At 40.4% G+C, this 16433-nt stretch overlaps 1 protein-coding gene across 2 annotated transcripts in view; it reads right to left on the reverse strand.

Annotated features, from left to right (window-relative positions):
• The window catches only part of pkd1a (polycystic kidney disease 1a), a 204496-nt gene that overhangs the window by 35551 nt on the left and 152512 nt on the right, over positions 1-16433 (reverse strand). For both annotated transcript variants that reach the window (XM_043711199.1, XM_043711198.1), the window contains 9 exons: positions 15426-15534; positions 14165-14292; positions 12802-13004; positions 11665-11859; positions 8677-8828; positions 7045-7163; positions 5326-5479; positions 3878-4003; positions 1976-2150 (listed from right to left, as the gene is read on the reverse strand). In XM_043711199.1, the coding sequence (XP_043567134.1) occupies positions 1976-2150; positions 3878-4003; positions 5326-5479; positions 7045-7163; positions 8677-8828; positions 11665-11859; positions 12802-13004; positions 14165-14292; positions 15426-15534 (1361 nt within the window). The remainder of the gene's footprint in view (positions 1-1975; positions 2151-3877; positions 4004-5325; positions 5480-7044; positions 7164-8676; positions 8829-11664; positions 11860-12801; positions 13005-14164; positions 14293-15425; positions 15535-16433) is intronic.

The raw sequence follows: 16433 nt of genomic DNA on the forward strand, positions 1-16433 counted from the left end.
CCAGATGAGACCCCCGCCCCCAACTCTGCCCAGCCCTCTGCCTGCCCCCCCCGCCCCCTCTCCAGGGCTGCCGGACTGTACACCAACAACAAGCCTGCTGCTACTGCAGCTTCCTTTGTGGGGAAAGTCTCCAAACAGTGTGTGCGTGCGCACACACACACACCAACATACAACTTTTTCTTGCAACTACAGGACAATGTTGGAGAGTTTATCTGGGGAAGCGGGGGAGGGGTGGTTAGGGTATTCCCCTGTGTAGAACTCCAGGGAAAGTGTGGGGAGAGACAGGGTGGGAGGTCAGTCATTTGGAGACAGTGCCTGTTTAATCACAAAAGGCACGATCACTGTTGGAAACACTTCTTTGATGTAATGTTTCCTTCGGGACCTCGGAATCTCCTTCGGATAATTGGTATTCGGATAATCGAGGTTCTTCTGTATTTTCAAGTTGGGATGGTAAGTGGCTTGGAGGGGAACTTTCAGATGGCGGTGTTCCCATGCATCTGCTGCACTTGTCCTTCTAGTTGCATTCGTCGTGGGTTTGGAAGGTGCTATCGAAAGATCTTGAGTGAATTTCTGCTGTTTGTCTTGTATATAGTCCACACTGCTGCCAACACGGAGTGCTGCTGGTAGAAGAAGTGGATGCTTGTTGAGTTGACTACAAATTGAGGGTACGACTTAATCTCCATCAAAGAGACATGGCTACAGAGAAATCATGACTGGTTAAGAATTGCATATTTAAGGATATTTAACAATTAGGTGAGATAGGCAGTAAGGAAGGGAGATGGTGTGCTGCTGCGAGTGCCCTGAACGGGGAGCAGACTTTAAAAACTCCGAGCCCCAGAGGAAAGGCATTTAATCGATTAACCGAATGATCGATTATCCAAACGAAATAGTGCCCTCCCATCCTGTTCGGACAATCGAGGTTCCCCTGTATATCGCTGGATCGAAACCCTGGAATTCCCTCCCTAAGGTTACTGTGGGTCAACCAACTGCACGTGAATTGTAGTGGTTCAAGAGGCAGCTCAACACCAACTTAAGGACAACTAGGCGCTGGCAATAAATGCTGGCAAGTCAGTGACACCCATGTCCCACAATTGAACTAAAAAAAGTCAATCTTCTTTGCAAATTCCTCATGCATTTAGATTGCATTTGATTTAGTGTTTTTTTTAACATTATTCTCTATTCTGATTCTATTTGATGCTTGTCCATGCTTTGTCTGACTTCCGTTTTTGCTTTCTATTTTCCTAGTTCCTTTCCTTCCCTCAAATTGAAGTTCCTGCTCAGGTTCCTATCCCCTGGTGAGATATTAAATTTAGTTTAGTCTGCTGACCTGCAAGGAATTGAATGCCCTGGTTTTGTCTTATAGGTGGAATGTAGGAGGTTTACGTAGCCATTTCCTTGCCATTCAGGGATGATTTACATTTTCATCCAGAAATCAATAAGAACATTACAGTTAGAATTTAACTACTCCCCTATACAGAGGAACCTCGATTATCCGAACGAGATGCGTGGGCACTATTTTGTTCGGATAATTGATTATTCGGTTAATTGATTCAAAGCCTCTCCTCTGGGACTCGGAGTTTTCTGAAGTTTCCTTTTTCTTCGCTCTGCCTGCCTTGTTCCTTCTTTCTGGCTTAGGGTTTATTTTTGAGCAGACACACGCTTGAAGCGCCACCCACCACCAAGACCAACCCCCCCCACCCCCCAATCAGTTCAATGGGATTGATACAGCGAGCTCTTGCTAAGTCCGCTCCCTGTTCAAGAGAATACACAGCAGCACACCACGCGAGAGCCCCCACCCTCCCATCAGCCCCCGCGAGGCCCCTTCTACTCCCACACGCCGTGTGCGCCCGCAGCAACCGACTATGTGACATCCTCCCCCCCCCTCCAAGGGCAGCAGGACTGGACACCAACAGTAAGCCAGCTGCTGCCTTTGGGGGGATTTACGACTTATGAATGCCACATGAGCAAGACTTACCATCATGATGAGCAGAAAATCCACTCCAGTACTCAGTTGCAGCAGTGAGAATGGTTTGATATCAATGCTGGTGGACGCTCCCCCCGAGAATGGGAACTCTAGGAGAAGGGTGACTACACTGTACAAATCCACATTTTGGAAATACTGGGTAAATTCGATGAAGATGGCCCTTGTCCTAGCAACACAAAATTACAAGTCTGTTTGAAATAGTATGTCTTTACATCAGCCTTTATTGTCTTCATAGAAAGCAGTGCATTATTGTCCCTTTTGAAAAATAAATGATTTTGAACATTTTCTATTTTCTCTTGATGACTTTGACTGCAGGGCAAGGGTCTATCTATATGGCTACCTTTTGATACCTCAGCCATGTTCTCCTTGAGTGAGCCTCAAATTTAAGCTCCAACAAGCCTTGTGGGGTCTGAGAGCTAAGTCCAAGTTTGTTCTCACTTGCCAACCAATTATAACTTTCTTCTCATACAACTGTTGGTTTCCCTTTTACTTTCCTGTTGGTTCCTGTGAACTATCGCAATGAGTGCAAGATCGAAAGCTTCAACAACATGTTATTTTTCCGTGGCGATAAAGATCAGCACCGCCAAACAACAAGGTGCTTTCTGACATATTCACTTAGCAGCGCTTGAGAATTGTGGCATACTTTCTTTCCAACCTAAACCGAGTGTAATAAGCTAACTATGGAAGCTTCTGAACTGAGAGCTCATTTACCAAAGACTTGGAATCAAGGGGTTAAGCTGTGGCTCAGGAAGTAGCATTCTAATCTCTGAATCGGAGTTTAGTCCCACTACAGGAATCCAAGGCTAATATTTCTGTGCAGTGTTGAGTGAAAGTTTCACTATCAGATGAGACTTTTTTTTCCTCTTTTTATTCTTTCAAGGATGTCTCTCTCACTCGAAAGGCCAACCATGCGTTGCTCATCCCTAATTGCCCTGAACTGATGGTTTGATAGGCCACTTCAGAGGGCTGTTAGAAGTCATCAACTTCATTATGGATCTGGAGTTAGATATAGGCTAGATCAGGTAAGTACTGCAAATTTGTTGTATTAACAAACTTAGGGAAGAAGATGCATTTTTAAAACAATCCAGAATGGGTTTATGGTCACCATCAGATTAGTATTATATTCCAGATTTATTAAGTGAATTTAAGTTTCACCAGATGCTATAGTAGAATTTAAATACATGTCCCTAGAGCATTAGACATCTAGATTAGTAGTGATATCTAGATTAGTAGTCCAGCGACAGATCAAGACTCAAATTTCACTCCAAGACTTCAATTCCTACCAAAGCAGTACCGAAAGAGTTAAAGGAAAAGTTGCCAGAGTCCCAAAAATCCACAGGGTTGCTCTCTCATTAGAGAAAGAGACACTTGGTGATTATTTACAGAGGGTCACTATGCCTCAGGTGAGGGGAGAGGTTGAGAACTTTCATGTTTGAGGGTATTGTAAGATTCCATTATGCTATTCAAACAAATAAAAAAAAGGGTACTTTCTCTTGGGTCTTGAAAAACCCATCTTGTTTTTGTATCTGAAATCTTGTTTCTGGAATCTTGCTCTGCAGATTATTGACAGGACAGTCACCGCAACTCAAAAGTAAATCATTGGCTGTGAGGCATTTTATATTTTGGAGACTTTATGACATTGTTTTTAATTGCAAATTAATTCTTTAAAGAGCAAAATATCAAATTTGATGGTCATGTTGCTGACATAATAGTCACATCTTTTAAATTGGGAGACCATTCAATAATTGTGTTTTTTTAAACCGAGTCTGACTTTGAACTAGCTTAACCAAAAATACCATGTTAAAAAACTGCTTAGATCTTGAAGTCTCAGAGCTGCCGAACATTCAGAATCCTGTTTTATTTCTCAGTAACACTCAGTGTAATGAAGCTTACCTTACATCCAGCCAATTTCTTTCCTGTAAATTCCACAGCGTGTAATTACTCTGGTCTCTCGTCCTGCCAAGTTTCTGTATGTATCCACCACTGTCATATACAGCATTCTGGCCCCAGTACCACACCCTAAGAAGAGAAAAAGACCCAGAAATTATAACGCACAGACACATTGTTGTTTTATTGTTGAGGGCCTCATTCCCCGATCTGCATTGCCCAGTGTGCCTCCTTTCTGTATTGAATCTGCTAAATCCATTTGGGGATCTACCTCCTTCACCATTTAGCCCAGGTAGCCAGTCTATAGGTACAAATCTATGCAATTTGGGCAAACAGTCACTTAGTATGAAAAATGTATCACATTCATGTGGAATCTATATGTGTTTTCCTCCTCCTTTCCTCCAGCACATGGATCACAGCCAATTGTAGAATTCAAATGATCCTCATGTTCAGCTCAGTAAATTCAGTCGAGACTGGGGTTCAAATCTAGGACCACCTCTTTGGTTTTATTCAGTGCTGTACTCCCAGTTTGCATTCATTTATGAAGGGAAATGTCTTGCAAAACAAAAACTATTTCATAACTACCTAATATAGATCTTTTAACAACATAAAAGTTTAATAATGTACAGTCGGAGGAGATGTGTAGGGCAGTCCCAATCTTGAGGGTGTAATTATAAGATGGTCACTCTAAGGAATTCAGAAGTTTCTTTACACAGTGTGGTGAGAATGTGGAACTCACTACCACAAACAGGAGTTGAGACCAACATTGTAGATACATTTAAAGATGCATGAAGGAGAAAAGAAGGATAAGAAGTCAGGTTGGGAGGAGTTTGATGTGGAAGGTTCACACAAGTACGACCTATTAGATAGAATGGCCTTTTTGGAAACTGTAAATTCTAATTACCATCCATTGAGGTTAATTGTAGAAGAAATAGTGTCATTAGCATGGTTAAATTAATACTACAACCAAAAAAAACATGAGTTTGCCAGATTGATTTCAGTATTCCCCAGAATTGCAATAAACAAGGCTAGGAAATGATCTGTGGATGATGAGTTACTGAGGAAATGTTTAAGCAGTCCCAGAATCGAAGAAACTGAAAACACTGGAAATACACCGCAGATTAGGCAATATGTGTAGGGAGATTCCGAGTTCACCAGTGAATCATCATCAAAGCACATTTGTTGGCCATTGTTCCTGTGTGGGCCGAGTCTGTGAACATGGGAGAGCTGTATCAGTTCTGTGGTACTTGCAGCTGAGCCTTGTTCCATCCTCAGCTTCTTATGTAACCTTTCCAACACAAGGTGGAGGCTGGTTACTGGATTGGGGAAACAGCCCGTGCTGACTTTCCATTTCCTTAGCTTGGAAGAAGTGTCTACACTCTTGCATTCAGCGATCATTACAAGGAATACACAGAACAAATCTCTCTGGTCAATATCCAGAGCATGTTCCTTACCCTGGTAGATCAGGTGACGAGTATGACCATGTATCGCTCGGATTTGTAATTGGACTCTTCCAACCAGCCTCATGATCACTGTTATCGTGAAGCCCAGGGTCTTGAAGACACTGTGTAATTATTGGTAACGACGAAGGTTGCTGAAGACATTGAACTGGTTAGACATAAGTATGAAAGAATAGAAAGTTCATTCAGCTGAGAATGGTTCACAAGAATTAGAATCATTTATGTCATTTACAGGTTCTGATCCTGTAATGAATTCACTGGAGCAGAAAGCAGGCAGATGGAGTCTAATTTGGATAAATGCAAGGTATTGCATTTTGGTAAAAACAAACAAAAGCAGGGCTCTGAATCATGTTGTAGAATGGAAAGACCTAGAGATTCTGGTACATAATTCTTTGAAATTTGCGTTCTATCAGCTGTTTAGCACACTAGTCTTTATTACCAAGACCTTTGAGTATACGAGTTGGGATATCATGTTGAAGTTGTACAGGAAATTGGTGAGACCTCTTCAGGAGTACTGTGTACAGTTCTGGTGCCCTGCTATAGGAAACATATTATTAAATTGGAGGGGATTCAGAAAAGATTTACCAGGATATTGCCAGGAATGGAAGGGTTGAGTTATAAAGATAGGCTTGAACATTTTTCCACTGGAGTGTAGGGGGTTGACAGGTGACCTTATAGAAGTTTATAAAATCCTGAGGGACATCGGTAAGGGGAACAGCAAGGACCTAGAGTGGGGGAATTGAAACCTAGGGGCAAATTTTTAAGGTGAGATGGGAAAGATTTAAAGAGGATATGAGGAGCAACTTTTTATTTTACACAGAGCAGTTCGTATATGGAGTGAACTGCCAGAGAAATTGGTGGATGCAGGTACAGTTACAATGTTGAAAAGACATTTGGATAAGTTCATAAATTGGAAAGGTTTGGAGGAATATGGGCCAAATGCAGGCAAAGTGGGACTAGTTTGGTTTAGGAACATGGGCAGCATGTACTCATTGGACCAAAGGGTCTGCTTCCATGCTATACGACTCCAAGGCTCTATTGTGATGACTCATCTTGTCATATTATTTCAAATAGTATGAGCCTTTAGAGATGTTTTATTCCATATTGAAATTTTAATTAAGTGGTAACTCATTATATCCCCTATCCAGACTGGCCAGTCTGCAAATTGAAGCTTATGAGCTGGTGTGAGCTTTCCAATTTAAAGATCATTCTTCAACTATAATGAATCCACTTCTTTTCCTCTAACATTCTAAGTTAAACTCTAAAATACATACAAATAATTTGTTGAGCTCTCAGTGTGAAATTGTTTGCAGACTCAGCGGTGTCAAAAGTTCAAGTCCATTCTAGAGTCAAGCACATAATCAAGGTCAAGACTCCCGTGCTGCATTACCACAAGTGCCACATTTGAGAAGACACTTAAGTTATTCACGGGCTACCCTTTCTGTTGGATGCAAAACATTTCTTTGGGACTACTTTCTAGAAGAGCAAGAGAGCTCTCCCTAGTTTCTGATCGGAACTGCAACCAATGTTACTAAAAGCAGACAAGCTAGTCAGTGTCATGCTGTTGTTAGTTGAAGATTGTTCTGTGCAAATTGTTTGAGAGCTTCCTTAACTTCAACAGCATCTGCATATCTAAAAGTACTTTAAAAGTGTGTTCAGTACTGAGACAGTAAGGTTGTGCAAGGCACTTAAGAAATATAAGTTTTATTTTACCATTGTTTATTTTTGAACGGATTTGGCGTATTCGTGGGCATCCCAATAGGGTCCTACTTCTATTGTTATACAGGTACGGTAGGAGCACCTCTGCCATCCATTTCCAAAGCTCCCCTGATCTGAAAGAAAGCACCAATTTAGATGGGACTCCAACAGAAAGCATATACAGGTAGTTCTCCTATAACACGTGTCTCAACCGTAACGCGATTGATGAATTGTGGACCTTGTTTGCACAACACGAACTTTCTGCTGAATGGGTATAGCAGAATTTCCATGGTGTGATTTTCTACAGCGCAAGATTACAGAGGAACATACCTGTCACATTATAGCAGAATGAGCTATATAAGAAATGTAGGGTTACAACAATGGATATCTCTTCATTGTGCTTGAACAAGCCATAAAAATGCAGGATCTAGGCCATTTGGACCATGGAGAATGTTTTGTCATTTAGTCCAGGTATCTCAAGCCCACTTTCCAACACCATCCCTACATCCCGTGTTCACTGATCTCAAAGCCACCACTTTCCACAGGCAATAAGCAGCAGAATCAGCTAAACTGTACTCCGACACATCAAAACTTTCCCATTCCTAGTGACAGTACAATTCCATTAGGTATTTGCGTGTTTCATTGAACTCCATTCATTGAACTCTTTGCCAAAGACTGAAATAAATCAAGTACATTCTATTTCTTGTCGGTTTCCTCACTAGCTGCTGCAGACCTGGCTTTGGTTAGCAGTGGTGCTATAAGACTTTGTGAGATGATAATAAGGTTTTCTTGTCCACATCAAGGGTAACTTGTTGATGGGTAGTAGGCAGCCACATCCAAGAGTGAATAATTTCTGTAACTTGTTACTGGTTGAAGAGGTCCTTTGACCAGTCCTTGGCCAATGTTCAGTACCTCCACCTGGTGGCTTGGCTCAGATCCCACTATCATATAGAAAACCACTACGATCAGGCCTTGTCCCAAAGCACTGGGCTGAATTTTACCAGAAACTAGGAAGCATCTTCACTGGATCCAAAAGCGGGTCCCATGCCTGTACAGGCTCATGGCAGGACACAGGGCATGATTTTACCTATAAAAGTCACTGCCCAGACTCCCATCCAATTAATGTTTGTGATCTGCTTCTCAGAGTTGAGAGTTGCCAACTCAGTGACAGCACCCACTGAGATGGCTGGTGCTGAGGCTGAAGGGAGAAATTAGATGCCCTCAAGATCTGTTCTGATATTGGCAAAACGCCTTCAGGATAGGGAAGTGGTCATAACTTTGCTTTCATTCAAATACATCAATGAATTGGTAAAGTGCTGCAGGTGCTGATGGTCTGAAATAAGAACCAAAGTTCTGAAGAAACTCAGCAGGTCTGGTAGCATCTGAGGAGAGAGAAAGGGAGTTAATGTTTCAAGTCCAGTATGACTGCTTCAGAAATAGGGTTCCAAAGAATACTGTACTCAATGTTGATTCTTTTCTCTCTTCACACATTGGAAATCCTATCGATATGGAAGTTCAGTCTTTCTTTTAATGGAGAAATATATTTACAACAGTTACAATATGAAGTGAGTAACAGGAGGTGTCAGAGTAGGATATGCTGTTTTCAATAAATAATACCTATTCTAATAAATCTGATAGCTGTCTTACCTTTTGATTTTCTGGAATTCAACCCCTTTACTGGGCCCTAACAGGCTTTGTCTAATTGAACTATGCAGGAGTCTGCTCTGGACGTCTCTGAATGAATCTCCATAATTGATCAACAGGACCACGAGCAGAAACAACATATAAATGATGAAGTTCTGAAACAGAAGGGATGACAATTCAGTCGACTCTATTTAACATTAATGCAATAATTAATTTAAAAATATAAGGACACCGCAAAAGAACTCAAAGTTGACCTCATGTGCATCTGTCTGGAGTGACAGCAATCATCAACTAGTATTAAAAGTGAGAGTCTAAACTTGGAAATCTGAACGTTCTGTTAAAATAATCATCCATGTTTGTACTTTTATTCTCTGGATGCTCACATTTTTATTGCTAGTTGGAAAATTAACAGGATAGCATCCAAAGTCTGGATATGTATTCTATGTACAACTTTACTCCAAGTATGTTATCCCGAAAGATTTGCAATTGTCTGGACAACGTATGTTCTCTCTCCTCCATGCCACTGTTAAATCAGTAAGTTTGGCTAGTGAAGGCCCTTCATTTTTAAAGTAGGGATCCTACAAAATTGCCCTCTTCTTGAGCAGCTTGCGCCTGATGCACAAGTGAAATGTTGTTCTCAAGCCCCAGGAAAGACAAAGTAGCACACAGCACTGATTATTATTCATGCAAATAGCTCTCTTGTTTATGAAGAAGGTAGCAGCCCATTAATAATGATGGGAAAAGAAGGTTTATTCAAATTCCCGATGGTGTTGAAGCCATAGTTGTGCTAGACCAAATCAGGGGGAGAAAGTGAGGGAGGGATTAGTTACAGGTCCGAGTGAGGGAGGAAAAGGACAGGTACAGCAGTAAGGGACAGAGAGGATAGTCACAGAAAGGTGAGAGTAAAGTTATGTGAAGACAGAGAGAGGCCAGTTGTGAAAATGCTTAAGAAAGTGATGATTTGTGGTCAGTCTGCTGAATGTGATTAAACCTAAGGTCATTTATTTTTCCTACAAGTGGTTTCCAATTTAAAAAAACTTCTTAAAAGTCTATCAAATTTTTAAAAATCTTAAATAACTAAGTGGACAATTTTACCTTTAACTGTTTTTTCAGCAAAACATGCTCCATCATCTACATATCACTTATGTTGAGAGGAATAACATTTTGATTAGGTTTTGTGCACAGCTCTACATTTCGTGCTGCATTTGATGTGTATTTGAATGTTTAACTGTAGAAGAAAATTCTGATCTATTTAAAAATGTACTTTTTTGAAAAAGTATTGCTTTTCAATTCCTTTTGGTGACTTGCAGAATTGCCTTCAGCTGCTGATCAATCATCCAGACAGAAATTAAAACTATATTATACAGGGAGGCAACTAATAGGTGTGTATTATAAAAGGTAGAAGATTGATTAATCTCCTGGTCACATTGATAGTCAAGGACTCAGAAACACTGGGAGCCAAGACTAGCAATATATTTGGCCTCAGTCCTTTGATATCTTTGTTGCTTTGACACTGATGGATCAGCTGCAATGAACAGCTGGCCTCTGAACTGGAAAAATACTAATGTCAGCCACGATTCACTGAAAAAAAATTACTTTTACCATTTTTTTTCTCTCCGTATTTGTTTTGGCTACTGCTGGGAATTTAAAAAGTTGTGTCCAAGATCAAGCAATATGTAATGCCCGGTCTGTGCCTCAGAAAAACTACATATTTACCTCAGCGATAATTGAAGTGAAGCACAAGTCATTTTTCTCTCGATTTGTCAAAGATTAAACATTTCACAATGAAAACATGTTTGCTGGGACTTCTGAAGTAAAACCAAAAAAGTGCTGAAAATATGTCAGCATGTCAAACTGAAACAACCTCAATTTGAGTGAGGATTTTTTTTTAGCAGAAATCATTAATTTGCTCTTTCCACATACTAACTGACTTATTGTGTATTCTATTATCCTTATTTTCATTTTGTGTGGTTTGATGCATTTGTCATGTTTTGGTAGTTAATTGAACAGATAATGGCGGCACGGTGGCTCAGTGGTTAGCACTGCTGTGTCTGAGTGGGTTTCCTCCGGGTGCTCCGGTTTCCTCCCACAATCCAAAGATGTGCAGGTTAGGTGAATTGGCTATGCTAAGTTGCCCATAGAGATGTGTAGGTTAGGTGCATTAGTTCATGTAGAGTAATAGGGTCAGGGAATGGGTTTGGATGGGATACTCTTTGGAGAGACAGTATTGACTCATTGGGCCGAAGGGCCTGTTTCCACACTGTAGGGATTTTATGATTCTATAAGATTTTGGACAGGAGCTTCTTGAGAAAAATGCATAGCACTGCAAGAGCCCAGTCAGCCGATCTGAGTTTGGCCAGTGTTTATTATTCATAGGAGTAAACCTCCCAGCTTATAGCATCTATTTCTTTTTCCCCCGTGTGTCTATCTAGCTCCCTATTAAATGAATTCAAACTAATCACCTCAACTCCTCCACAAGGACCTATAACAAATTCCACATTCTAACCACCCTCTTTGAAACATACATGAATCTTTGGGGATTTAACAGGTCAGATGCAAGAGGGTGTTCCCCCATGTGGGAAAGTCTAGGACCAGAAAGCATAGTCTCAGAATAAGGGGTCACACATTTAAGACAGATGAAGAGGAATTTCTTCTTTCAGCATGTTTGACATGCTGACATATTTTCAGCACTTATGAATCTGTGGAATTCTTCACTGCGGAAGGCTGTTGAGACTGCATCATTGAGTATATTCAAGGCTGAAAGGGCTAGATTTTTAACCACTGAGGGAATCAGTGGTTATGGAGAAAAGGCAGAAAAGTGAAGTTAAGAATTATCAGATATGCCACGATTTCACTGAATGCAAAGCCGATGTAATGTGCTAAGCGGCCTACTTCTGCTCCTATGTTCTTATGTTCTAAAGAGGCTTCATCTGAATTTCCCATGTTATTGCTAGTTGAAGTTTTGAATTGATGGAAGTTTTCCATTTATACCTTGAGCATTCTGTGAAGAATCTGAACCTTCCTGGCCTCCTCCTTCGCTTGGAGAAGGCCATATCCTTGAGGAGGCCGCACTTTGCCGATTTTTTCCAAGGTCTGTTCAACACGTGGCTTTGCCACTAAATTGTCATCTTCATCTGGATGGATGCGCTTAGCAACCACTGTGAAGTAAAGTGCTTCAGTCAGAACCTGGATCACAAGGATCAGAAAGGGCATTGTCATTTAATGTGGAACATTTGTATTAAAGACAAAAAGAGATCACATACAATAGTAGAGATTAAACTTTTAGTTTTAAAAGTTCGGATAAATTTAAGATCAGATAAACAGAACTTAGAGATTCAGAATCAATGGCAATTCCTTAAATGCAGACTGCAAACAATTCATCAGAAAATTCCAAGTCTTTATCTTATTCTTTATCCAATTCCTTTTTAATACTAAGTCCGATTCCAACAAGCTTTCAGGCATTAAGAGGTGCTACACTGATATAAGTTGTTGCTGTATTGAAGACCGCCCCAAAATGCAACATTATTTATCAGATAGTCAAAAATAGACAACTTTATTGCCTGGTTTAATTGAATGTAGGCTGAAAAAAAATTAATGTCCAACCTGGCTTACCCACAACATCCTGGTAAATCATGGATAAGACTTGAAATTATGTGATCCTTCAATATATCATTGAACGCTACCACAAAACATCAGAGGCAAGAAATTTCATCAGATGTGTGCATTCTCTGCGGTGCAATTCAGCTGACAGTGTGACTTAATGTTTCTTTACGTCACCTAAATTCCTGGCACACTTTCAATGAAGGTAAGGTACAAGTTCTAAAGGTATTACTAGCCATGCAGACACACAGCAGAAAGTGAGGACTGCAAATGCTGGAGATCAGAGTTGAGAGTGTGGTACTAGAAAAGCATAGCAGGTCAGGCAACCCTCTAGCCCACAAGCCTCATTCCTGCCGAAGGGCTTATGCCCAAAATGTCGATTCTCCTGCTACTCGGATGCCGACTGACCTGCTGTTCATTTCCAGCACCACACTCTCGACTCATGCAGACACACAACCAGCCACATTTTCAAAGGAATCTAGAAAAGTTGAGACTCAAGCCATGGCACCCTCTTGTGCCAGAACCTGCCTTGAGAGGTTCCAGGAGGAAGAATGAAGAGAGAACACTGAAGATTCCTGAGATGAGCCACATGAGGGCAACCCTGGAAGTGAAGTTAACGCCAATCCATATGGACACAATGAGGCATCCAGAGAAGAGGAGCAAACAAAGGACATGGGCTGTATAACTACACCAGAATGGGAACAGACATTGTTGCGGAGGGTCAGTGAAAGCTGTTGAAACATAAGAATATAAATTAACATTAATGGAGTTGACCCTGAATTATAATACCCTCACAATAGTACTTAAAATGGATACAACAGACTAAAAGTTTGATATGAAAAGAAAAGCCATATGGTGGTTATTATAATTACAAGGTATTATACATACAATGCATTTCCAGCATAGAAACAGGTCACTTGGCACAATAGATCCATGTTTATATTCCACATGACCCTTCCCTTACATATCCTCATCTAACCCGGTCAGTAAATCTTTCTAATCCTCACTCCCTCTTGTGCTTATCAATCTTCTCTTTAATGGCGTTCAATCTGTTTGTCTCAACTACTCCCTGCAGGAATAAAATCTGACATTCTCAGGGTAAGGAAGTTTCCCCCGAATCCCCTTATATCTATGGCTCTGTATTCTAGTCTCAGTGACTTATAGTTCTGAACTTTCGTGCAAGTTATTGCACTTCCTTGTACTCTATACTGGCTCACTTCATTAACAGACCGTTTTTTGTGCGAAATGTGTTTTCACCTGCCTTATATCCAATTAAACATTGCAGAGCCCAGTGTTTAAACAGAAACCTCAAACTTTATCCTGGTCCATTAAACATTTTGCAGATCATCAGGCAGTCTCCTCCTCTTTGAGGGATGTAGAAGTATGTGCTTAATCAAACTCAGCACAGGCTTTAAACCCACAGCTTTCCAACTCAGTGCTAAGGATGCTGCCCTACTGAATCATAAGCAATAATAATTTAGCAAACTGTCCTTTCAAGTGTGGGATGCATGTACAGAATTTCTGTAGCACATCATAAACTCTTACTGGAACATTGATAATAGACCAATGCGAAGGTAAAGACTTTTACATCATAGGGTATGGAGAGCCAGGAGGGGTTTCTGCAGATCCTCTGCTAGAGTTATGACAATGAAGACACAGTGAGAAGTTAGTGGATTCGAATCTACTTCAGAGTAGTGGGACTGGAATTTCCACTGACAGTTGAAATGGTTCAAAGTTTGATAAATATAGGAGTCCTTCAACAGATACAGTAGGTATCCAGAACTTTACACCACAAAGCTGCAATAAGCATTTGAATAATTAGGGAGAATGACCAATAGCACAGCCATGAGGCTTTTTCTGGGTATCCAGGATGTATAGTTGTAGATTTTACCTATTCTTCTGGTTGTAGATGATCTTGCGATGCCTTGGGAAGGTCTAATGATCTGACCATTATCATTAGTCTGGTCTAGGATTGGTGCCTCAGCTCGTGGTTGTTTACTCCCATCAATAATTTCCGTTCTGAAGAAGAAAAGGGAAAATGCAACTGTACCAATGACAGCTTGACAAATCTCAAGGGGAACATAAGAATTTTCTGTAACAGTAAATGCAGAACATTTTCCTATCAAGTCTGCTTGACAAATAAAAAAGATATCTAATATTAGAAATACAAACCTTGAGGTCAGCAGATTTTTGGTTTGCCATGCACATACAAAGTTGTCATTACAGGACAGCTGCCAGTTACAGAAACAACAAAAAATGATTTACACTGATTTTTCAAAAGTCAGTTGATTTGTCAGGACAGCAAATTGAAAATCAATCACATGATCTTTCCAAATTTTAGCTGAGCCCAAAGAGAATATTCTGAGTGCAGAACATTAACTTGACAAGGAGGTCCCAGGGGTCACTTGCTTGTCACAATTTGGTAAATTAAGAGTCACATTAAAAAATATCATATTTTGACAAAAAAAGTGTGATTCAGGTTCCAAAGTTTTAAAAATATTAATGGGATTGAAATTACACAATGATAATAGGAGGCTAAATTCATTTAAAATAAATTACTTACTGACTGAGCTAAATGAGTTCTTTTGTAATTCATTAATGGGATGAGGGCATCCCTGGCTAGGTCAGCATTTATTGCCCATCTCTAAGTACCCAGAGGGCAGTTAAGAATCAATCTCATCACTGTGGGTCTGCAGTCACTGGTAGGTCAGACCAGGTAAGGACAGCAATTTCTTTCCCTAAAGGACATCAGTGAACCAAATGGGGATTTCCGACAATTGACAATGGATTCATGGTCATCATTAGATTGTTAATTCCAGATTTTAAAAATTGAATTCAAATTCCATCATTTGCCATATTGAGGTTCAAACCCGGGTCGACAGAACATTACCTGGGTCTCTGGATCAACAGTCTAGAGACAATATGACTAGGCTATCATTTCCCAAGTTGAGGAAGCACATTTCATAATAATGTTTGTTTCTGAAATTGCACCACATTATATTAACCCAAGTGAAAGGAATCCCATGGACTTGTATCTGCTAGCATTTTGGATAACAGTCATTTAGTTTCTCAATGGTAGTCAGACATTCCTGTCAAAACAATATAATTAAACCACTTTCAGTGTATTAGGGACAGATTTAAGACATACTCACAGGTTAGATATCAAGTGACTTTCGGCATCGAGTGAGACCCTGCCACTGTCATATGAGGTTGACACCTCATTGTTCTCATCAATGTTAATTCTTTGTATCAGGCGTTCATCTGAGGGAAACAAAGCATCAACATGTGTAAATGTGAAGATTCAATGCACAAATAATTTACTACAGAAATGGGATTCCTGCACATTAGCCAGGGTCACGCTGTGTATACAGAATAGGCCATTCAGACCAAACTTGCCAAAGCTAATGCTCCATTTGAGCCACATCCTACTTCTTTTCATTTAACAGTACAATCGTCAATTCCATTCTCCAACAATTAGTCTTTACTTAAGTCCATCCATGCTATTTGCTTGAACTACTCTCTGGGTAAAGAAGTTCTTTCTGAGTTCCTTATTAGATTTCTTGTGACTACCATATATTTATGGGCTTCTAGTTTTTATTCTCCACAAGTGCAAATATGCTCTGAGCCACAGACAAGGGGGAAATCAATGTTAGTTGGATTAGACGTATAGTGCATGATTGTTGTGATTTAAGTACATAGTTATGCTTGATTTATTCCTTGTTTTAACAAAAACAGCCTGAATAAGCATATTATTGCTACACAGGACAAGGAAATAAAGGGAACCAGGAATCCAGTCTTAAGATTCAGATAAGAGGAGCTTGGATGAACGTGTGCTGAAAACCCCATATTTTTGAGAAGTTCACTGGGTAACATCCTTGCCTGAACTATGCAGACTCGAGAATGGCCATTCTTCAGCATAAACTCTTTATAAACCTTTACAATTAATACCGTTCATAATTTGTGGGCGGCACGGTGGCACAGTGGTTAGCACTGCTGTCTCACAGCGCCAGAGAACTGGGTTCAATTGCGACTGTGTGGAGTTTGCACATTCTCCCCGTGTCTGCGTGGGTTTCCTCTGGGTGCTCTGGTTTCCTCCCACAGTCCAAAGATGTGCAGGTCAGGTGAATTGGCCATGCTAAATTGCCCGTAGTGTTAGATGA

The sequence above is a fragment of the Chiloscyllium plagiosum genome, chromosome 21, assembly GCF_004010195.1.
Source record: "Chiloscyllium plagiosum isolate BGI_BamShark_2017 chromosome 21, ASM401019v2, whole genome shotgun sequence".
Taxonomy (NCBI): Eukaryota; Metazoa; Chordata; class Chondrichthyes; order Orectolobiformes; family Hemiscylliidae; genus Chiloscyllium; species Chiloscyllium plagiosum.